The sequence below is a fragment of the Rana temporaria genome, chromosome 3, assembly GCF_905171775.1.
Source record: "Rana temporaria chromosome 3, aRanTem1.1, whole genome shotgun sequence".
NCBI lineage: Eukaryota > Metazoa > Chordata > Amphibia > Anura > Ranidae > Rana > Rana temporaria.
The window spans coordinates 143,649,704-143,674,520 of record NC_053491.1 but is presented as its reverse complement, the minus strand read 5'-3'; the positions used below and the strand labels follow the sequence as shown (position 1 = coordinate 143,674,520).

Here is a 24,817-nt window from a genome sequence, read left to right as displayed (position 1 = left end):
CTTCAGACCTTAATCCTATAGAAAATATGTGGAGGGAGCTGACGGTTTGAGTTACCAAAAGACAGCCTCGAAATCTTAATGACTGGGAGAGGATCTGCAAAGAGAAGTGGGTCAAAATCCCTCCTGAGATGTGTGCAAACCTGGTGGCCAACTACAAGAAACATCTGACCTCTGTGATTGCAAACAAGTTTTTTACCACCAACTCACCAAGTACTAAGTCATGTTTTGTGAAGGGATCAAATTTATTTTATTCATTAAAATGCAAATCAATTTATAACTTTTTTGAAATATGTTTCTCCGGATTTTTTTTTGTTGGTATTCTGTCTCTCACTGTCAAAATAAACCTATCATTAAAATTATAGTGGTTTAGTGGGCAAACTTACAAAATCAGCAGGGGATCAAATACCTTTTTCCTTCACTGTAAACCCAAGAGAAAAATTCAATGAATTTCTGCTTACCAGTCCAAAGAGGTCATGGCTGCATTAGTTTCTGTTTAGAGACTCTTTTCACTTTGTTTTTTACCTAGTAAACTGTCAGTAACATACTTCCTGACTTGGGTATCAATGCTCACCAACTGCACTTTTTCTATGGAGAAGAGTTGTCATCCTATGAGAACACAGGAAGTTGTCAGCATATAAGATTTCTGAATTCATTTTTTTTCTTTTGCACATATCAGACAAAACAATTTCAATGGTACTGTATATTTAACTGACCAAAAAGGAGAAAATGAGAGGAATTCATTGTTAGGTTTTATATGCACTGTAAATGTTAGGCTGGCCATACACAAGTTTATATTTAAGCAAAACAAAAGAACATGACTCAATTTCTACATCCACAAACTCAATGTGGATGAGGGAATTGCTCCTGCTGGGCTATGGGATTCTGACAGCGGGAAGGCTTCCTTGCTATCAGACTACACTCATCAACACCAACGGCTATAGCTGGTGACGCTGTTCGAGAGAAAAATCTCCAACAGGCTGGTTGTACACAAGTCAATTGATCGATTCGTGTGCAACTAGCCTACTCATTTGTGAAATTGTGAGCAAACATGCCAAAAATTTGCCTCTGCACATGCCCCAATGTGCCACACTCACCAGATAATAATATCCCTTAAAGTCTAACAGTGCTATTTGTTCTCCTCCAAACCAGCACCTCCTCTTTTGGCACCTTTTATCCACTTCTCTGACCTCCCCTCCGTTCAGTTCCAGTCTGCCATATCAAGTAGCATCAAAAGCCAAAAATATCCGCATTCTGGGCCAGATTCAGAAAGAATGGCGTAACTTTCGGCGGGCGTAGCGCATCTCATAAACGCTACGCTGACGTCACTTAGAGAGACGAGTACCGTAAGCCTGCCTAATTCAAATTATCAAGGCAGTGGGCGTGTTGTATTACAATGAGCCGTGACCCAATGTAAATGAGGGGCCGAGCGAACAGGGCATGCGCCGTCCGTGGACGTATCCCAGTGCGCATGCTCAAAATCACGTCGGCTAGAATGCCCAAGATACGTCGAACACTGCCTACGACGTAAACGTAACTTACGCACAGCCCTATTCACGTACGACTTATGTAAACTACGTAAATTTCGAAGGTCGTTCCAACGTCCATACCTTAACATGACTTACCCCTGCTTTATGAGGGGTAAAGTTACGCCGGTCGTACGCCTTATGTAAACAACGTATTAATACGCCGGACGCAAGTACGTTCGTGAATCGGCGTATCTAGGTCATTTGCATATTTATAATGGAAACGCCGAACGCTGAAGCCATGTTTTTGGACGTATCTCGCTTTGTGAATCGGCGCAAAGATGCGACGGCGCACATTTGAAATTACGGCGGCGTATCTGGAGATACGCCGACGTAAATGTTTTCTGAATCTGGCCCATAGTGTTTAATATCTTAAACACACTTCTCTTTTTGCACTCACATAAAATCACCTAAGGGTTGCCTTTGTTACTGTTAACTACACTCCCGATTTCCAAGATGCCCGTGTGGTTCACCGGGTTGAAATAACATCACCAGTGGGCCCAATCTTCCCTTGAACGTGTCCTGATAATGAATTACATTGGGCTGGGCTTCATCTGTGACATCACTTCTGCTCAGTAAAGCACACGACCTTCATGGAAACCAGGAAGTGTTTGAATAACAGTAAGAAAGGCAACCTCTAACGCAGGCTCTTTACCACGTGATCAGCTGCGTCCAATCACTGTCATCTGACAGGCGCGAGTAGAGGAAAGGCGATCGGCTGCTCTCCTGACAGGGGGGTTTGCGCTGATTATCAGCGCAGCCCCCCCCTAAGGATGCCCTCCCAGGACCACCATGGATGCCCACTGCTGATACCCACCAGTTATGCAACTCATGGCCACCAGGGATGCCAATCTGTGCCCACAAATGATTCCAATCAGTGCCCATTACTAATGCCTGCCAGTGCTTGCTTATCAGTGATGCCCATTAGTGCCATCTATCAGTGTACATCAGTACCACCTATCAGTGCCCATCCATGCCCATCAGTGCCACCTATTAGTGCCCATCAGTACCACCTATCAATGCCACCCATTAATACCCGTCAGTGCAGCCTTTAAGTGACCATCAGTGTCACTTATCAATGCCCATTAGTGGCACCTATGAGTGCCCATCAGTACCCCCTATCAATGCTCATTAGTGTCACATATCAGTGCCACCTATCAGTGCCCATCAGTGCTGCATATTAGTGCCCATCATTTTATTATTATACACAATTTATATAGCGCCAACAGTTTATGCAGCGCTTTACAATATAAAAGGGAGACAATACAGTTATAATACAATAAAATACAAGAGGATTAAGAGGGCCCTGCTCAGAAGAGCTTACAATCTAATAGGGTGGGGCAGGTGGTACAAAAGGTTGTAACTGTGGGGAATGGACCTGATGGAAGTGGTAAAAGATGACGAAAAAGTGCCCATTAGTGCCATTTCATTGGTGCCACCTCATCAGTGCCACCTTATTAGTGCCTGTCAGTGCAGCCTCATCAGTGCCCATCAGTGAATGAGAAAACATACTTATTTACAAAATGTTATAATAGAAACAAAGAGGTGATCAAATACCACCAAAAGTAAGCTCTATTTATGGAAACAAACTGATAAAAATTTAGGTAGAGTGTAGCATGACAGCGCAATTGTCATTTAACCACTTTCATACAGGGCACTTATACACCCTCCCGCCCGGACCAATTTTCAGCTTTCAGCGCTGTTGCACTTTGAATGACAATTGCGCGGTCATGCTACACTGTACCCAAACAAAAATTTTATCATTTTGTTCCCACAAATAGAGCTTTCTTTTGGTGGTATTTGATCACCTCTGGGATTTTTATTTGCTGCAAAAAAAAAATGACCGAAAATTACGAAAAAAAAAGTTTTTTTGTTTCCGTTATAAAACATTGTAAATGAGTATGTTTTCTCCTTCACTGATGGGCACTGATGGTACTGCACTGATAAGGCAGCACTGATGGGCACCGATGAGGTGGCACTGATGTGGTGGCATTGATGGGCACTGATGATGGGCACTAATATGCGGCACTGATAGGCGGCACGGATGGACACAGATAGGCGGCACGGATGGGCACGGATAGGCGTCACGGATAGGCGACACGGATGGGCACGGATAGGCGGCATGGATGGGCACTGATAGGCGGCACAGATGGGCATTGATAGGCGGCACGGATGGGCATAGATGGGTACTGATAGGTGGCACTAATGTATGTGTTGTACTAATGGATGCCAATCAGTGGCAAACAATAATGCCTGCCAATCAGTGATGCCCATTGTGGGCACTGATTGGCATCCATTGTGGGCACTGATTGGCATCCTTTTTTTGTGATTGTCATCTCTGGTGGTCTAGGGTGGCATACCTATGGTGGGCATCCCTGGTGGTCCAGTGTGGGCATCCTCGCGGGTGCTGTGCTGATAATCGATCAGCGCAAACCCCCCCAGTCAGAGGAGCAGCCGATCGGCTTTTCCTGTTTACATCGTGATCAGCCGTGATTGGACACGACTGATCACGTGGTAAAGAGTCTCCGACGGAGAATCTTTACCTAGATCGGTGTTGCGGGGTGTCAGACTGACACCCTGCAACAATGATCGCCGCGAAGCGCGCCCCCGGGGGCACGCAGCAGCTCAATATCCTGAGGACGTCATTTGACGTCCAGTCAGGATATTCAAACCACTTTGCCGACGTCGATCTGCAATGGGCAGGCGGTAAGTGGTTAAAATGCGACAGCGCTGAAATCTGAAAATTGGCTTGGGCATGAAGGGGGGAAAGTGCTTGGTATTGAAGTGGTTTAAAAAAAGGTTGATATGGCGGACCTGTGTCCTGGGTGGTAGCTGACAATATCCAAAGCAGATTTGGAATCGTTTGGTTGTTTACTTTGTTGATCATGAAGGGTAAAATCGAAGTTGTACTTTTTAAAAAAAATTATGTATTTTTTTTTTGGTAGATACATTTACATAAAAATTATGAAACAAGTGGGATTTTTGGAAATTCAGAAAATGTTTCAGGTAAGTGTTATGTGCTGATGTTGTTATGTGCTGATGTTGTTATTCCAATAACATTTTTTTTTTAAACTCTATGGGCTAGATTCAGAAAGCCCGCCGTAAGTTTGTATCTCAGATACGCTACACCGCCGTAACTTAGTGAGGCTGGGGCTGGATTCACAAATAACCTGCGCCCTAAGTTATGGCGGCGTAGCGTAATCTGCCGGCGTAAATGACGTTTCTCACGAACGGCACATGCGTTGTCCGTGAACGTATCCCAGTGCGCATGCTCCTAATTACGTCGCAAATAGTCAATGCTTTCGACGTGGACGTAATTTACGCAAAGCCGCTGGCCTGACATCCATACTTAACATTGGTTGCTCCTCATATAGCAGGAGCAACGTTACGCCGGAAAAAGCCTTAAGCAAACGACGTAAAAAATTCAGCCGGGCGCACGTACGTTTCTGAATCGGCGTATCCAGCTTATTTGCATATTCTACGCTGAAATCGACGGAAGCGCCACCTAGCGGCCAGCATAAATATGCAACTAAGATACAACGGCGTAAGAGACTTACGCCAGTCGGATCTTAGCCTAATTTCGGCGTATCTTGCTTTCTGAATACATCAATCAATAGATACGCCAACGTAAATTCTTGCTGAATCTAGCCCTATGTCTATTTTTCTCTTATGAATCCAAATCAAAGCAAGCATGTGCATTGCCCATTAAGGATAAAGTAACACGTTTTGCTTTAATCCCTGCCCCCCCCCCCCCTCCTCTCCTACAGCAGGTACTCACGCTTCATTTGCTCCTCCACTATTCCTTTCAGCCCAGAAGCCAAAGGAAACACCTGGAACTCTTTGTGACCCATCCCATGTGACCGTGTTGGTCCAGCAGCTCATAGCTTAGGGCTTCCATTTTGTTCTGGGCAGCCTGATGAGGGGGATGGGGAAAGGGGGAGTTAAAAGTTCACAATAAAGAGTACCTGTTTTACAAATAGGTATATGATGCTAAGAAGAAAGGGAAGGCAGAACGATTTTTTTTCTCACTTTTAACTTATGACAGTTTACTTACCTTTTTCTTCTTTAACCCCTTCCTGACCTGCCGCCGCAGTTGCACTGCGGCAGGTTGGCCCCCCTGGGCGAAACAACATTACCTTATGTCGCTTCACCTTTTGACCACTAGGGGGCACGCTCATGTGCCACCGGAGGCACGTGCGCATGCCCGCGGCTCGCTGCTCGCTGCTGGAGCCAAATCGAATGCCCGGCAGGCGCGATGACCGCCGGGCACCCGCGTTTGCTCGTGACAGAGTGAGAACCGGGATCTGTGGGGTAGATTAACGTAGGGGCGCCTAAAATTAGGACGGCCTAGCTTACTCTTTTTAGGCTACACCGCCGTAAATTATTTAGGTTAGTAGTGATTCTCAAACCACTTACCTTCAAATTTTCAGCGGCGTAGCCTAAAACGAGCTGGCGTAAGCGCGCCTAATTCAAATGACTGGGAGGGGTGGGGCGTGTAGTATTGAAATGAGGCTTGACCTCACGTTTTTTGACGTTTTTTACCGGGCGACTACATTTCCCAGTGCGCATTGCGGCTAAGTAGGCCGTACGGGCCTATTGATTTTGACACGTACGTAGACGACGTAAATCCAGATTCGCGGACGACTTGCGCAAATAACGTAAAAAATTCGAACCTCGCGGCGGGAACGGCGGCCATACTTAACATTGTTATTCCACCTCATAGGTGGAATAACTTTAGGCGGCCTATCGCGTACGGAAACAACGTAACGGTGTAGGCCCGGCGTACGCTCGTAAATCGTCGGGAATTGGCGTATCCCCTCATTTACATAATCTAGGCCGGCCGCAATGGAAGCGCCATCTAGCGGCCAAAAGAAACATTGCAAACTAAGATAGAATGGTGCAAGCCGTCCTATCTTAGATATGTTTAAGTGTATCTCTGTTTGAGAATACACTTAAACATAGGCCGGCTTAGATTCAGTTAGGTAGGCTTATCTGTAGATAAGCCGGCCTAAGGCCCCTTTCAGACGTCCGCTCCGTCTGTCCGTTCATTACAAGTCCGTTAACGGACTTGTAATGAATCCCTATGGGGACGCGTCCGTTAGCGGATGGAGCATCCGCTAGCGTCCGCGTCAGTCGGGTTCCGCTTTTCCGAACGGAAGAAACCCTATTTTTCTTCCGTTCGGCGGAACGGACCGGATGCAGACGGACAGACGGACTGTCTGCATCCGGTCCCCCATAGGGGAGAGCGGAGCAGAGACAGGGCGGTCCCTGCACTGTGTGCGGGGACCGCCCTATCCGCCGACAGCTCAGCGGGGATCCCCGCTGAGCTTTGGCGGACACACGGAGCGGACCGAGAAACGGTCCGCTCCGTGTGAATGAGCCCTTACTCTTTGTGAATCTACCTGTGTGTGTGTAACACCGATCTCTCTCTCCTCCCAGTCAGTCCCAAGCCCCCACAGTTAGAACACACCTAGGTAACACAATTAACCCCTTGATCGCCCCAAGTGTTAACCCCTCCCCTGCCAGTGACATTTATACAGCATTTTTATAGCATTGATCAATGTATAATTGTCACTAGTCCCCAAAGTTTTTTTTAAAAGTATCCGATCTGTCCGCCGCAATATCGCAGTCCAGATAAAAATCGCTGATCACCGCCATTACTAGTACAAAAAAATAATAATAATAAAAATACCATAAATCAATCCCCTATTTTGTAGACGCTATGGGCCAGATTCACGTAGAATCGGGCAAATCTCATTTACGTTACGCCGCCGCAAGTTTTACAGGCAAGTGCTTGATTCACAAAGCACTTGCCTGTAAAGTTGCGGCGGCGTAGCGTAAATCCCCCCGGCGCAAGCCCGCCTAATTCAAATGATCCGGGTAGGGGGCGTGCATCATTTAAATTAAGCGCGGTCCTGCGCTGATCGTACTGCGCATGTGCCGTCCCAAAAATTTCTCGACGTGCATTGTGCTAAATGACGTCGCAAGGACATTGGTTTCGACGTTAACGTAAATGGCGTCCAGCGCCATTCACGGACGACTTACGCAAACGATGTCAAATTTTCAAATTTCGACGCGGGAACGACGGCCATACTTAACATTGGCTACGCCACCTAGGGGGCAGCTTTATCTTTACGCCGCGTATCTCTTACGGAAACGGCGTAAATTTACTGCGACGGGCAAGCGTACGTTCATTAATCGGCGTAACAACTCATTTGCATATTCTACGCCGACCGCAATGGAAGCGCCACCTAGCGGCCAGCGTAAATATTGCACCCTAAGATACGACGGCGCAGGCCGTCGTATCTTAGGCATGTTTAAGTGTATCTCAGTTTGAGAATACATTTAGACATACGACTGGCTTAGATTCGGAGTTATGTCGGCGTATCTGCTGATACGCCGGCGTAACTCTTTGAGAATCTGGCCCTATAACTTTTGCGCAAACCAATCAATATACGCTTATTGGGATTTTGTACCAAAAATATGTAGAAGAATACATATCGGCCTAAACTTAGGAACATTTTTTTTTTATTGGATATTTATTATAGCAAAAAGGAAAAGATATTGGGGGTTATTTACTAAAGGCAAACTACAAGTGCAAAGTGCTCTTGGAAGTGCTGTCACTGCAGATCTGAGGGGAACATGCAAGGAAAATAAAAAAACAGCATTTTAGCTTGCACATGATTGGGTGATAAAATCAGCAGAGCTTCCCCTCATTTCAGATCTACCCCTCAGATTTACAGCGACTGGACTTCCAACTGCACTTTCGCAAAAAAACGAAGAGGTGATCAAATACCACCAAAAGAAAGCTCTATTTGTGAGAAAAAAGGGACGTCAATTTTGTTTGGGTGCAGCGCCACGCGACCACAAAATTGTCAGTTAAAGTGACGTAGCGCCGTATTCACAAAAAAATGCCCTGGTCATTGAGCAGCCAAATCTTTTGGGGCTGAAGTGGTTAACTCATGATAATTTAGTGCATTTTTCAAATGCCATCTTTAATGACTACTGTCATTAAGAACATACACATATAGAAAACATACATGCAGTTGTTGTTTGTCTGTGACCTTGCTGGTACTAACAGGTTTCATAAGTAAAGTATGTTTCTGCTTTGTTTTAGTATGCTTTCCAGCACAATCATATTTGTAATAAATATCAAATGATTATTTCAAATTTATGTTTATACTAATTAAAAAATGTATTACCTAGCTGAAAATTGGCAAGCATTTGCCAGGAAATGCATTGTTCACGAAGGTGAGGGAGAAGTTGAAGTTTGGTTTCTACCAGAAAACTTGAGTGGCAAAGGAAAAGAAGTGAGTATAGGTCTTTGTTATATAAATGTTAAATACATTATACTTATTGAAATTGTAATAGATACATGCAATAAATAAATGCAAACTTGCATAATTAATACATAGATTTGTAAACAAATATTAAGATGAAGAGAAACATTGACTATGCTTAACTACATTACTTTAGAAAATTGAAAAGATCATATAGAGCATGCACTATAGTATACAATGATAATGGCCAAATGCATTTCCATCCCTAATAGGAAAATGTATATGGAGTCCCAGTGATGGGATGTGGCATGGGACTTTAAGGATGCAAGTGGGGTATTTCAAATATAGGCTGGTATTAAAGGTTATGATAGTTAATTTGAAACCACAGAAATCATTCGGGAATCGTAATACTATAAAAATATAAATGTTTAATATATACAAAAGATAATACAAAAAGCACATCAAAACATGATCTCAACGGGAGGAGTAACAACACCGTGCAGAAGCTTAATATATGTGTCCCATGCTAGTAGTCGCAAAGGGGCTTCTTGCGACTAAAGGGGCTTCTTCAGGGACGCATGGAAGTATTAAGTGATCTGAAATTAACAAATACTCCATAAATAAATAAGCATCTGATACTGCAACACAGCAAATAAAGCCGTGGAGGTTTCCCACAATATTCTTTTAAATAAGTAAACATGCATACGTAAAGCAGATGAAAGAAAAACTAAAAAGTAAAAAATAAACGACAATAGACCAAAAGGTAAACATATACCAAAAAATGAAATAATTGCATATAATTTCATTAACATAAGCTTCGCATTGATACAGAGCCGGCAAATACCTCCAAAGTGATCACAGGTCCTCTTAGCGGGTGAGGTGAGCATGTGACAAACACGGCAAATGGCGTACTGCGCTGGCGTGCAGTGGACAAAGCATCTCATGTGACCTACACAAAGCTCATCAGCCAGTCAGCCTATGGTGAGGAATATGGACAGTGAGTCATATAGTATGGAAAGTCCTCTGTTGCTGGTTCACAGCGCAGGGAAACGATATAGATGATATTAATATAGTAGTCTACTGAAATATTTAGATGGTCAAATATTGAGCATACAAAGAATTAGATGGGCTGGTTAAAAGACAATCAATGGCAGGCCTATATATATTGCCGCCAAACATGATCTAGTGTCTATCTGGAATTGATAAAAATAAATATAAATATGAATATAAATAAATAAAAAACGTATATAGAAACACTGCCCTGATAAATAAGAGGATTAATCCAAATAATGGAAAAATATGAATATGACTTACATATATGGGCTGATATAGCCCATTAAGGCCGGGGAGAGCAGCAGGTCATGAAGGAGAACCTGCTTGTAAATGCTGCAGACCACTACAATGATAAGAAATAGGTACTAGAGTCAGATGAGCTTCTAAACTTAAGTATTATGTATCAATAGAGACTGTGTAAATGATTGAATAAACTAATAAATGAAAGAAATCTTTAAGTACCTATCAAACGGATTGAATCCCAGAGGGAAGACGGGAAAAGCCATTGGTTCCTCCAAGGGAAATAGTACTGATGTCTGTTAATACAGAGAATGCACGTACATAAAAAGATGTGCATTAGTCCATCAGAGTGGAAAAAAGCCTGCATGTCTGCAAAGAGACACACACAGGCATACCAACGGTGTGGACAGACAGGGAGATGACAGAACAAGGTAGCTACCTATTTGGAAGTAGCCTGCAAAGCGTACACCCCGGAGAGACCCGTACAGCATGAACATGCTGACGGGCTCTTAAATATCCCTCACCGTGCGGAGGAGAGGCACTGGCGTGTGACGTCAGTGCATCACCACGCATGAATGGGCGCGATTACGGTGACGCGGGGGGCGTGTGTGTGTGTGAAACACCACGCCTCCCCAATACATTCTGTGGGTGCATGCGCGCTACAAGTGTGATGTAATTACGTCACGGAGGTGGAGTGTCCAGTGCGATGCATCGCAATGGTGCGCGACCAGGCCACAGAGTGAGGGGTCACGCCCATCACAGCAGTGTTTCTATATACGTTTTTTATTTATTTATATTCATATTTATATTAATTTATATCAATTCCAGATAGACACTAGATCATGTTTGGCGGCAATATATATAGGCCTGCCATTGATTGTCTTTTAACCAGCCCATCTAATTCTTTGTATGCTCAATATTTGACCATCTAAATATTTCAGTAGACTACTATATTAATATCATCTATATCAGGGCTCAAAATTTCAAGTCCTGAGCTACTAGCCAGGCCTCAAGGCATACTCGCCACCAGTTGCCCTGCCCAACCCCTACCATGTCCCGCCCCCTAATCCCGCCCCTAGACACGCCCTCATAAATCTCATGAAATTACACTTAAATGTTTTAATTAAGTTATATATTAACAACAACTTTATCCGTGCCCAAAAATGCAGCCTGCCCATGTCTACCAATGCAACAAAATGTCCCAATTTTCCAGCCAGAATCCCCTCACAATTGTAGCCAGAGTCCCCTCACAATTGTAGCCAGAGTCCCCCCCCCACATTGCAGCCAGAGTCCCCCCCCCACATTGCAGCCAGAGTCCCCCCCCCACATTGCAGCCAGAGTCCCCCCCCCACATTGCAGCCAGAGTCCCCCCCCACATTGCAGCCAGAGTCCCCCCCCCACATTGCAGCCAGAGTCCCCCCCCCACATTGCAGCCAGAGTCCCCCCCACATTGCAGACAGAGTCCCCCCCCCACATTGCAGCCAGAGCCCCCCCCCACATTGCAGCCAGAGTCCCCCCCCCACATTGCAGCCAGAGTCCCCCCCCCACATTGCAGCCAGAGTCCCCCCCCCACATTGCAGCCAGAGTCCCCCCCCCACATTGCAGCCAGAGTCCCCCCCCCACATTGCAGCCAGAGTCCCCCCCCCACATTGCAGCCAGAGTCCCCCCCCCCACATTGCAGCCAGAGTCCCCCCCCCCCACATTGCAGCCAGAGTCCCCCCCCCCACATTGCAGCCAGAGTCCCCCCCCCACATTGCAGCCAGAGTCCCCCCCCCCACATTGCAGCCAGAGTCCCCCCCCCCCACATTGCAGCCAGAGTCCCCCCCCCCACATTGCAGCCAGAGTCCCCCCCCCCACATTGCAGCCAGAGTCCCCCCCCCCACATTGCAGCCAGAGTCCCCCCCCCACATTGCAGCCAGAGTCCCCCCCCCACATTGCAGCCAGAGTCCCCCCCCACATTGCAGCCAGAGTCCCCCCCCCACATTGCAGCCAGAGTCCCCCCCCCCCCATTGCAGCCAGAGTCCCCCCCCCACATTGCAGCCAGAGTCCCCCCCCACATTGCAGCCAGAGTCCCCCCCCCACATTGCAGCCAGAGTTCTCCCCCCCTCCACACATTGCAGCCAGAGTTCTCCCCCCCCTCCACACATTGCAGCCAGAGTTCTCCCCCCACACACATTGCACCTAGAGTTCTCCCCCCCCCCACACATTGCAGCCAGAGTTCTCCCCCCACACATTGCAGCCAGAGTTATCCCCTTACACATTGCAGCCAGAGTTCTCCCCCCCTGCATCCTACCTGTGCTGGGTAGGAGAGGAGCCGCCGCCGAATTGTTCAAACTGCAGGGAACATTACAGCTTTCAATTCAATAGCTGTGTTCCCCGCAGCGCGCGTCATATACAGCCCCTCCCCCTTGTCCGGGAAACTTTGATGGACAGATCACCCATCCAATCCCGGGATGGGTGATCTGTCTATCAAAGTGCCCGGACAAGGGGGAGGGGCTGTACAAGACGCGCGCTGTGGGGAACACAGCTATTGAATTGAAAGCTGTAATGTGTCCCCGTGGTTTGAACACCGCGGCGGCGGCGACTCTGCTCTGCTCTCCTCTCCTTGCTCGCCCCCCTGCTCCCAAGCAGCACACTCGCCAGCCCTCAAAATTTACTCGCAAAATGCGAGCAGGCGAGTGTAAATTTTGAGGGCTGATCTATATCGTTTCCCTGCGCTGTGAACCAGCAACAGAGGACTTTCCATACTATATGACTTGCTTTCCATATTCCTCACCATAGGCTGACTGGCTGATTAGCTTTGTGTAGGTCACATGAGATGCTTTGTCCGCTGCACGCCAGCGCAGTACACCATTTGCCGTGTTTGTCACGTGCTCACCTCACCCGCTAGGAGGACCTGTGATCACTTTGGAGGTATTTGCCGACTCTGTATCAATGCGAAGCTTATGTTAATGAAATTATATGCAATTATTTCATTTTTTGGTATATGTTTACCTTTTGGTCTATTGTCGTTTATTTTTTACTTTTTAGTTTTTCTTTCATCTGCTTTACTTATGCATGTTTACTTATTTAAAAGAATATTGTGGGAAACCTCCACGGTTTTATTTGCTGTGTTGCAGTATCAGATGCTTATTTATTTATGGAGTATTTGTTCATTTCAGATCACTTAATACTTCCATGCGTCCCTGAAGAAGCCCCTTTGGGCGAAGCATGTAGGACTACTAGCATGGGACACGTATATAAAGCTCCTGAATGGTGTTGTTACTCCTCCCGTTGTGATCATGTTTTATTGTGCTTTTTGTATTATCTTTTGTATATAATTAAACATTTATATTTTTATAGTATTATGATTCCCGAATGATTTCTGTGGTTTCAGATTAATTATCATAGCCTTTAATACCAGCCTATATTTGAAATACCCCACTTGCATCCATAAAGTCCCATGCCACATCCCATCACTGGGACTCCATATACATTTACATTACTTTCGACTTGTCCTGGTTTAATGCAAGATTGGTGGTTGTACAGGTATAAGTTTTTTTTACATTAATGTATTCTCTGCATTGGGGTAAAAAAAACTTTCATGATCAAAAATTGTTGTGCACAAGTTAATAGCTGCATTTTTTTGCCAGAAAGTACTTAAAAAAAACACCAAAAGCCCTAAAGTTGTGCATGTCTGCAAAAACACAAAAATATATGGTACCCAAAATTATCCATAGTTGATGCTTTAAAAGTCTTTGCAGGTTATCTTTTTGGAGTTATTTGTGATTTATGCCCTATAATTGTTGCTCTTACTCCAATGTTTGTGCTAATACCTCACATGTATGGCACAATTTAGGTTTACATACAAATGCTCACTCTAAGCTGCATGTTTGGATTGGGGTGGTTACTAAAGTTTATAAAAAAATTTTTTTTTAAACTTTTTTCTTTCTTTAGGTAACTTTTTTGTAAACATGAGGGAGCGATTGAGCCCCCCCCCCCCAATGTAATAGCTTAGGGCATGTGGCAGATCTTCTCTTTGAAGATATGGGGGGTCTCACTTCCTCTGCCAGTGTTTACATTACACAGGCAGAGGAAGTGACACGGCAGGACACGACGGGATTGGCTGGGAGCGATCACGAGGGGGCGGACAGAAACGAACAGCCGCCCCCTCAAGACGGATCGCTCCCGGAGGTAAGCCGCCCGCCGCACGCAGCAGAGGGGGTCCCGATCGGACCCCCGACCCGCTAGAAGGCAGGGACGTATATATACACCCATCTGCCTGTACGTGCCATTCTGTGGACGTATATAGGCGTGCGGCGGGCGTTAAGTGGTTAATTTAATGGCATTTTTAATTTTAATTTTATTTTTATTTTTTAAATTGCATATGTGTAAATTGACTCACTGAATGTAAGTGGTGAATAGGAAATACTCATATGCTATATTTTACATTTACCTGACTAAAAATAAACAAAATGATTTAAAAAAAATTTTAGTCCTGAAAAAAGAAAATATTATATATATAAAATTAAAAATGTTACATAGTCTCTTTAAGTATTCTCTTCAAGATTTGTTTTGTCACTTAGTGAAAAGGTTTTGAATTATGTGTTAACATCCCAACAGAAACAGTTTTTAGTTTACACATTTTGAAAATGACATTTATTTATCTTTTATTAATGCAATATGCTTTTCTCTCGTGATCAACCAAGTGGAGTTGTAACAGATATTGGTAGTGTGTAAATTGCCATTTAATACATTGTGATTTTTTTTTTGTTCCTAAATGTATGCTACTAATTGTATCTCTCATTCTTTCAAATATTTTAATTTGTGCTAGGGACATATTATACAGATGATTCAGTATTTGCAATATTTTTTAATTTAATAAAACAATATATATTTTTTTCAGTACTGTGACAACATTTTTCAAACTTACTTTCATAATATGACTGACTTGAAATCAGCATGTGACCATGACTATGAATTATGTGACCAAGAAGATGCGCGATCCTGTACATGTTCAACATTAATTCAAGCAGCTAAAATTATTGGCAACAATGGTTGTTCGGAAGAAACACGTTTCTGGAGAGAAGATACCGATGTTGTATGTGGTAAGTAATACGTTTGTATGTACATATAAAGTGTACCTGTTGCCTAATCTGAAAGTTATGCAATTATCCTTTTATTTTTTATTTTTAATCTACCTTGCATACCCATCTAATAGTTTCAAGAAATATTATTTCCCGATTTCTATTATTTCTGTATTCAATGAATTTAATTGTATTATTATTGCAGCATCAAAAGTTACCGGTATACTTTTGAACTTATTTTTTATATTTAGTGATACCAATATTTAGTATGACCAATATTAAAATACAAACTATTTCTAATTCGTAGTATATTAACTTTTATGTCTACATGGTGAGAATGTAGCATGCATCTCCATCAGTCTGGAACTTAATAGCAAGAACAATGATTAAAATGACGTATGAAGGGGTTAGGGGCTAAAAGGAATTCATACTCATTCTACTAGAAGCTGTTTATTTTCAAAAACAATTCAACATTCTAAAGATGACATGGCTAGATGTTCATTAGGACAGGGAACAATTCCAATATTGTTAGTATTAATATGACAACGTAGACTGTTAACTGAGCGACAATGAATATTTGAAAATAGCATGCTTAATGACATAGATAAATAAAGTACCCCATGTTAGTCACATGAATTTTCCAGCATGTTGTGTGGGACTGACTTTTCATATTTTTCTCAGCACTTGAATTAACAAGCAAATAGTGCATTTAGAATTAACTGTATAACAGTAAAATTCAGTTAGAAGTTAAAGTTTGAAAGCGATTCTCAGATCTTACATTTAGTCTTATTTGCAAAATGTTTGTGTTTGTAGACAAGCCAATTTGCTCAGAAACCCAAACCTTCAGCGAATGTGCCCCACAGCTTCAGCCGACATGCTCAAATCCAAATCCTGTTCATGAGAAAGAAGTTATTGCTGATTGCACCTGTCCAAATGGTAATATAACAATGATATGTATATAACATTATAATGATAATATAAAGATAATGCTTACAAAAATATTGGATCTGTCTTGTCTTTGTAGAATCAAGCAATTTTGGAATTGTGATCTTTATTATTCCTTAAATAATTGACAAATCTGCATTCAAAAATCACTAGACTCACAGGTTCCCAATTGCTCGGCTTTTAACCAAAGCTGTGTTGCAGCTACACCTAAAGAAAATTAAGAAACAAAAGTTCTGACATATATAGCATTCACCTCCACGTGCAAAAATATAATAAAAACTTAAACATGTAATTGGCTAAACCACTTTATCTTATTTTCTCTTTTAGCTGGGACAGTTCCACAAACTGTGCAACTGATCTACTTATATTTTCTATTATAAAGCATGAAAAGCTACCATGAAACTATAAACAAATAGGCCTAACTTCAGTTACAATATATGTAAACTATGCAAAGGTGTTTTAACCGCTTCAGCCCTGGACCATTTCGCTGGCCAAAAACCAGGCCACTTTTTGCGATTCGGCACTGTGTCGCTTTAACTGACAATTTGCGCGGATGTGCGACGTGGCTCCTAAACAAAATTGACGTAATTTTTTTCCCACGAATAGAGCTTTCTTTTGGTGATATTTGATCACCTCTGCGGTTTTTATTATTTGCGCTATAAACAAAAATAGAGTGACAATTTTGAAAAAAATTCTATATTTTTTACTTTTTATTTTTTTCCTCAGTTTCGGCTGATACATATTCTTCTACATGTTTTTGGTAAAAACATTGCAATAAGCGTTTATTCTGCAAAAGTTATAGCATCTACAAAATAGGGGGTAGTTTTATGGCATTTTTATTAATATTTTTTTTACTAGTAATGACGGTGATCAGCGATTTTTATTGTGACTGCGACATTATGGCAGACACATCGGACACTTTTGACACCATTTTGGGACCATTGTCACTTTTACAGCGATCAGTGCTATAAAAATGCACCGATTACTGTAAAAATGACACTGGCAGTGAAGGGATTAACCACTAGGTGACGCTAAAGGGGTTAAGTCAGTCCTAGGGAGTGATTCTTATTGTTAGGGGTTGTGGTTACCAGTGACACGTCACTGATCACCATTCCCGATCATGGAAACGGTGAGATCAGTGACATGTCACTAGGCAGAACAGGGGAATGCCTTGTTTACAAAGGCATCCCCCTGTTCTGCCTTTGCCGACTGCAATCATGAGGCTCGCGGCGGGCATGCGCACACACTCGCTGGGCGGCAAATCTAAAGGAACATACAGGTACGCCCATTTTCCTGCCCGTGCCATGTTGTCGATGTATATGTGTGTGCGGCGGTCGGCAAGTGGTTAAGGTAGAGCATACATACGGTAAGTAGGGAAAATAAAAATCTAACTATAAAAAAAATTCATGACCTTTTACAAGGAGCTAATAATTGAATACATGTTGGAAATGCTCTGGACAAAATGTAATTCTATTTTGCTACCAGACTGCTCCCCCTAAAAAGCCCCAGATGTTTGGCAGGAGAGCAGAATGATTACATGTGCATATAAAACTGGACCGAAGACAAAGACTAGTTGTAGATAGGGCTTACAGTTAGCAGAAATCTAAAACAGAAATTTATATTGAAAGCAGTTCTTTGTAATACATTAATGAATGACTTGGTGGCTTTTTAGAGTAATGTTGGCAGCCTTGCCTATGACACTAAATGACACTGGTCACCCATAACATTATGATGACCCACCTAATATTGAGATCCCCCTTTTTCTGCCAAAACTGCGCTGACCTGTCATGGCATGCACACTACTTGACCACTGAAGGTGGTATCTGGCTCCAAACTATCAGTAACAGGTCCTTTAAAAGAGAAGTTTGGAATTGTAAAAAAGAACAGTCATACTCACCTAGGTGGATGCAGTATTGGTCGGATGCTGCATCTGTCCCCATCGCCTCTAATATCAAAAATTTAGTGATAAGGCACCCTGATTGCTCTTTTCTCGGTCTTCAGTCTGCAGAGAGGCGGTCACGATCAGTCATCGGCTTTCTGCTCTGCTCCTCCAGTGCTTATTGGAGCGCAGGGCAGCGCAGGGGATGGCAGTGGCTGGCTCAGGCTCTCAGCAGCATCTGGGCAGATCTTGACAATATCTATGAGGAGGAGAGGAGGGGGAGAGAAGGGAGGAGAAGGACCCCTCACCCTATACCCATATTAGTGCTTCCAAGGTGGTTCCGGTGCTCTCCCACCAGGGTCCCCACTCGCCAAATAGACTCACCCCTCCACGGGTATACTGAATGTAATTCCAAACTCCCACACTTTGGCTGTTGCGCTCATCCACTTCTTACGTCAGCTGTGAAGCGAAACTGGAACTGGTGTGCATACAATAGAAGCAGCCACTGTCCAATATCCTCAGAGAGAAGGAAAACAGGCTTCCATGGTGTAGTATAAAAGCATTTTTAATTGTACTTACACCAACAAATATGTACAGGGGAATGCGGATAAATATATTTGTATTATTTTTGTATTTAGAGTCCCGATAAGAGGTTCTGTTGCTTATTCATTTAGTTTTATATATTTTTATGATCAATGGGTAAACTGATCTATGTAATATGTCTATAGCTGCCTGCCATATGTACATATTGGTTTAATCTGAGTCAAGCATTTATTTTCACTTTCTTTGTTAATATATTGTAATTGTAGGACGTATGTTTAGAGCGTTACCATGCAACTGTATTGTATATTCCCAAGGGTACCGCACCATTTACCTCAGCTTTACCCAGTGGGGAGTTCCCTGTGTACTGATTGGCAACATCCAGGGGTGTGGGCTGGCGGTTCGTGGTGACTCTCTCTTATTAGGATGTAGGCATGCAATGTGTGACACCGCTTCTGAAGACGTAATGACAAAACGCGTGTAAGGCGGAGACACGCATGCACGCACATACGCTACTTCCGGGTAGAGCCAGCTGACACGCTTTTGGAACGCACGCCGCATTCCCAGCTCGGCTCAGTACATTACCTGGCGCTGAGTTTTCATTTTTATTGTTACATTTTTAGTTATAATTTCTTTTGTCCTGGCAACTGCTTGGAGCCAGTATTATCTTTTTTATCCGCATTCCCCAGTACATATTTGTTGGTGTAAGTACAATTAAAAATGATTTTATACTACACCATGGAAGCCTGTTTTCCTTCTCTCTGAGGATATTGGACCTCTAGTGGCTGCTTCTATTGTATGCACACCAGTTCCAGTTTCGCTTCACAGCTGATGTGAGAAGTGGATGAGCGCAACAGCCAAAGTGTGAGAGTTTGGAATTACATGCAGTATACCCCTGGAGGGGTGAGTCTATCTGGTGAGTGGGGACCCTGGTGGGGGAGCACCGGAACCACCTCGGAAGCACTAATTTCATAATAGGATCACTTTCTCATTACGGATTGCTGCACTGTATAAGTTAGACATATCAAGGTCCTATTGCGGATGGGAAACTATTAATGTTTTGTCACGGATTTCTACTCAACATATATGACTTTTGGTGTTTTTTCTATTGATTTTTTGGCATCACTATAATTTATATTTATTACAAAATATTTTTTGCTTTTAGGCGCATACTCATGCGCATACACATTAGGTTCTTTTTGTTGGATAATCAAGAATTGATGTGTTTGTTGCATTATTTAATTTCATGCTGGTTTGAGGGCTTCATGGCATTTTGATATATGCACATTCATAGAGCACACTAGATACTCACGGTGTTCATAGATTGCACACTTGTTATTGCCTTACAGGCTGCTATTAGTGGTCAATATATAAGGCACAAGTTACGTTATTGTTTTCACTGTTTCATTAGTGTTCATTACAGATACACATTGTATCCAGCTTTTGGTGGGAGAGCACCGGAACCACCTTGGAAGCACTAATATGGGCATAGGGTGAGGGGTTCTTCTCCTCCCTTCTCTCCCCCTCCTCTCCTCCTCATAGGTGGAAGCACAGACAGCGCCACAACCCCCACACCCCATGATCTTTCTTCCTTAGTATCCCCCATAGTGGGAATCTATTAGAGGGGCTGCAGTCTAGACTTAATTACCACTATTTCTCCTAAGCACAGGAACTACCTAATTCAGATCTTGACAATATGGTCAGGATCCTTGCAGAGCCTGGACCGCTCTGTGACATTAGCTGACAGCGGGCTTTAGCCTGCTGTGAAGGTGAAAATGGGTCACAGGAGTGCACACCTAAGTGCACTCATGTGATCAATAGGAGAACTAGGGCCCAAAGAGCTTTGGTCCTACTTCTGCTGTAAGTGCTGTAAGTTGAAAGGTGGGGCCTCCATGGATCAGACTTGTTTTTTCCAACACATCACACACGTGCTTGATTGGATTGAAATATGGAGGATTTGGAGGGCAAGTCAACACACCAAACTCGTTGTGTTTCTGAAACCATTCATGAACCATTTTTGCCATGTGGCAGGGTGTATTATCCTGCTGAAAGGGGACACTGCCATCAGGGAATACCATTTCCATTAAGGGGTGTACTTGGTTAGAAACAATGTTTAGTGGTAGGTGGTATATCTCAAAGTAGCATCCAAATGAATGGCAGGACCAAGTTTTCCCAGCAGAACATTGCCCAAAGCATCACACAACCTCTGCCAGTTTGCATTTTTCTTGGTGCCATCTCTTGCTCAGGTAAGCGATGCAAACATACCTGGTCATCCACATGATAGAAAATAAACTTTATTCATCAGGCCACCTTCTTCGGTTGCTTCATGGTTCAGCTATATTGCTCAAGTGCCAATGTAGGTACTTTTAGCTGTGGACACGGGTCAGCATGGAAAATCTGACCAGTGTACAGCTACGCCTTCCCATACACGACAAACTGCGAAGCACCTTTTTCTGCTTTCAACGCATCAACTACATGGACAACATGTTTACTTGCAGCCTAATGTATCCACCACCTTTCTGATGTCATTGCAACAAGATAATCAGTGTTATTCACCTCACCTTTCAGTTATCCTAATGTTATGGCTGATCCCTGTGTATAACATTGTAAAAATGTAACATGACAGGGCATGTGATATAAGGGTCTTCATAAAAGGGCAAGAGGAAAATTGTAAGTTGTAAATGTAAGTTATGCACGTAGGCTATGGCAATGGCTTGCCTCTGTGAAATAAACTGGGATATTTAGTTATTTAGTCCCATGCTGGGATACATAGTCCCATGCTGGGATATATAGTCATGCTGGGATATGTAGTCATGCTGGGATATGTTGTCCCATGTTGGGATATGTGGGCCCATACAGGGACAATTTCAGAAACAGATCTACATCATATCTTAAGTTTAAACCTGATGTTGTTGTAGATTGGAAACTGATAACAATGATTTTTTTCCTTCCGTGGGCTAAAGTTGGCAATAGTTGACTTCCACACTTGTGTGACTTGGCCTGTGACTTGGGACTACACAGTCGCAATAACAAGTCGTGCCCCATGATTTCCAATGAGTACTGTTCAAATCTGTGCGTCTTCAAGTCACAGCGACTTTAAAATAGTCTCTGCACTACTTTGATGCGACTTGAGGTCCATAGACCTCAAGATTACACAGGCATAGCTTCAAGTCATGTCGAAGTCTCGTGGAAAAAGAGTCTAAAGCGATTATTCTTGGCTTACTTTTATTATGTGGGAAAAAGAGACATACCCCCCAGATGGGACTTTAAAGGCCAAACCACAGTATAGGTATAAAAAATATATGTTTTATTCGGACAAAGTGGACCTGTTGACATTGGCTCAGAATGCACATAGAGCACTTAATATAAAAAGCAAAAAACAGGCACCCATCCACACAGTGGGGATAACGCCTTGAGCGATCCTCACAACCTCCCAGGTCTACTTTGACCAACACAAAAATTGTGTCCTAGGATTTCCATGGGCGTCTGGATAACCACCTGTCTGTATACCAGTCAGCAGGACTTGGACCTAACCTTAGCTCCATATATTCTTTTGGGAGTGTTCCATGTGAAGCTACCACTATTTACCTTCTCGTGCATTTAATCTATGCACATGAACAACATTGGGGAGACCTACACCTACCTTATCAGCGAATGCCAAATCTCACATGATACCCTCTCCTGAAGCCCCTGATGATGGTTTGATAAGAACCAGAAACGCGTCGGGAATTATCTAGCATTTGGAGAGTGTATTTGATATTACAGTTCTTTGTTGTGTATTGTATTGTGTTATGTTTTTTATTTTTGCCACTCGGCACACGCTTTAATATTTTTTGGTGATTCCATATGGCTATGGAATATGGTTTTTATGTTTTTATGTACTTAGGTGCTCTATGTGCGTTCTGAGCCAATGTCAACAGGTCCACTTTGTCCAAATAAAACATATATTTTTTTATACCTATACTGTGGTTTGGCCTTTAAAGTCCCATCTGGGGGGTATCTCTCTTTTCCCTATATACCAGGAATGCGGCCAACACCACTAATATTGGATTTAGCAGCACCTCCTCCTATAACTTTTATTATGTGCAATACACAGGCCCACAATTGCGTATAACATAACATGTAATACAGTAGATTGAAAAATGTCAGTTAATATAATTTGCATCAAAGTCAACAATATAATTTAACTCTAATCTAGTTTTAGAAAGCCAACACTTTTCTTTCTGAAAAATAAAACGAAACCTAACATTTTAATTGGTCTTTTCTGCCTACAGCTGTATATCAATTGGGCACATGTAGAAAGTATGCAGACATTACCGACCCAGCAGGATGTAGTGAAAGGGGGAAGGCACTGTCACAACATTAGAGTTTATTGTAAAATACAGGGCAATATGTTCCATCTGTGTTGCAATTCTGCCACTGAACAAGTATATCTACAAACACTTAATTAATGACTTTACAGTAAACAAAAAGCAGTACTTTGATGCATTCCTGTGCACACTGGGATGAAATAGTTCAGGCTACAGGTATTCTTGTAATAAAATATATACATTACAAATGTATTCATATTATTAAATGTTTTTGTTTTTTTTTTTACAATACTAGCTTTTTTAACCACTTCAGCCCCAGAAGGATTTCCCCCTTAATGACCAGGCCATTTTTTGTGATACGACACTGCGTCGATTTAACTGACAATTGCGCGGACGTGCTAAGTGGTACCCAAACAAAATTGATGCCCTTTTTTCCCCACAAATAGAGCTTTCCTTTGGTGTTTGATCACCTCTGCGGTTTTTATTTTTTGCGCTATAAACAAAAAAATCGACATTTTGAAAAAACAAACAAACAATATTTTTTAGTTTTTGCTATAATAAATATCCATCATTTAAAAAATTAGCAATAAGCATATGTTGATTGCTTTGCACAACAGTTATAGCGTCTTCAAAATAGGTAATAGATTTATGGCATTTTTATTATTATAATTTTTTTTACTAGTAATGGCAGCGATCTGCGTTTTTCTTCGGGACTGTGATATTGCGACAGACAGATTGGACATGTTTGACAAATTTTTGGGACCATTGTTTGGGATACAGCGATTAGTGCTATAAAATGCACTGATTACTGTGTAAATGCCACTGATAGGGAAGGGGTTAACACTAGGGGGCAATCAAGAGGTTACATGTGTTCCCTTGTGTTTCTTACTGTGGGGGGATGGGACTGAATAGAGGAGAAGACAGATCGTTGTTCCTAGCTAGTAGGAACAGATGATCTATCTCTCCTCTCTTGACAAAACCAGGATTTGTGTGTTTAGACACACAAATGCCCATTCACGCGTGGCCGGCAGTCATTCCAACTGCCAGCCACGTGCATCGGCTCCCCGCTGTGCAGTGTGCATGCACGAACCTGCTCTAGCTGTGTTTTTCTTAATTGAATTCTCTTTATTACGTTTTTTCTTTCCAACAATATATAAAAACAGGTTACATTCACAATGATCCTTCCTAGGTATCCCCTAGGGGCTAGTTTTGTGACCGGTTTCTCTACTACCATACTTACATTCACTCCCCCACCCCCTCCCCTCCCCCCACTCCTCCCTCCTATCACCAATCACACCATCTCTCTCAGTGTTCCACTCTTGACCTATTCCTCTCATTCATTTGAGTGCAAACCCCCCCTCCCACCCCCCACTCCCCACTCCCCATTACTTTTATGAATTGATCTCCTTAATCCTCCCCTTCCCTTAACTATAGACTAAGGGCCAGATCCACAGAGCAAGTATGCCGGCATATCTACTGATACGCCGGCATACTTTCAAATTTCCCGCGTCGTATCTTTAGTTTGAATCCTCAAACCAAGATAAGACGGCTTCTGGGTTTGATTTGACAGGCGTACGGCTTCGTACGCCTTCGGATCGTAGGTGCAATACTTTGGCGCCCGCTGGGTGGAGTTTGCGTAGTTTTCCGCGTCGGGTATGCAAATTAGCGATTTACGACGATCCACGAACGTACGCGCGGCCGTCGCATTTTCTAACGTCGTCTGTAGTCGGCTTTTTCCGGCGTATAGTTAAAGCTGGTATTTTGCGGCGTGTAGATAGACTTGCCATGTTAAGTATGGCCGCCGTTCCCGCATTGAAATTTGATTTTTTTTGCGTAAGTCGTTCGTGAATAGGGATGGACGTAACTCATGTCTAAGTTCAAAAAATGACGTTGTTGCGACGTCATTTCGCGCAAAGCATGACGGGAAATTTCTGGACGACGCATGCGCAGTTCATTCGGCGCGGGGACGCGCTTCATTTAA

At 43.1% G+C, this 24,817-nt stretch overlaps 1 protein-coding gene across 50 annotated transcripts in view; it reads left to right on the top strand.

The window, feature by feature from the left end:
- The window catches only part of LOC120931788 (mucin-19-like), a 584,870-nt gene that overhangs the window by 79,513 nt on the left and 480,540 nt on the right, over nucleotides 1-24,817 (top strand). For all 50 annotated transcript variants that reach the window (XM_040343605.1, XM_040343590.1, XM_040343599.1 and 47 more), the window contains 4 exons: nucleotides 4,469-4,529; nucleotides 8,730-8,833; nucleotides 14,982-15,183; nucleotides 15,976-16,098. In XM_040343605.1, the coding sequence (XP_040199539.1) occupies nucleotides 4,469-4,529; nucleotides 8,730-8,833; nucleotides 14,982-15,183; nucleotides 15,976-16,098 (490 nt within the window). The remainder of the gene's footprint in view (nucleotides 1-4,468; nucleotides 4,530-8,729; nucleotides 8,834-14,981; nucleotides 15,184-15,975; nucleotides 16,099-24,817) is intronic.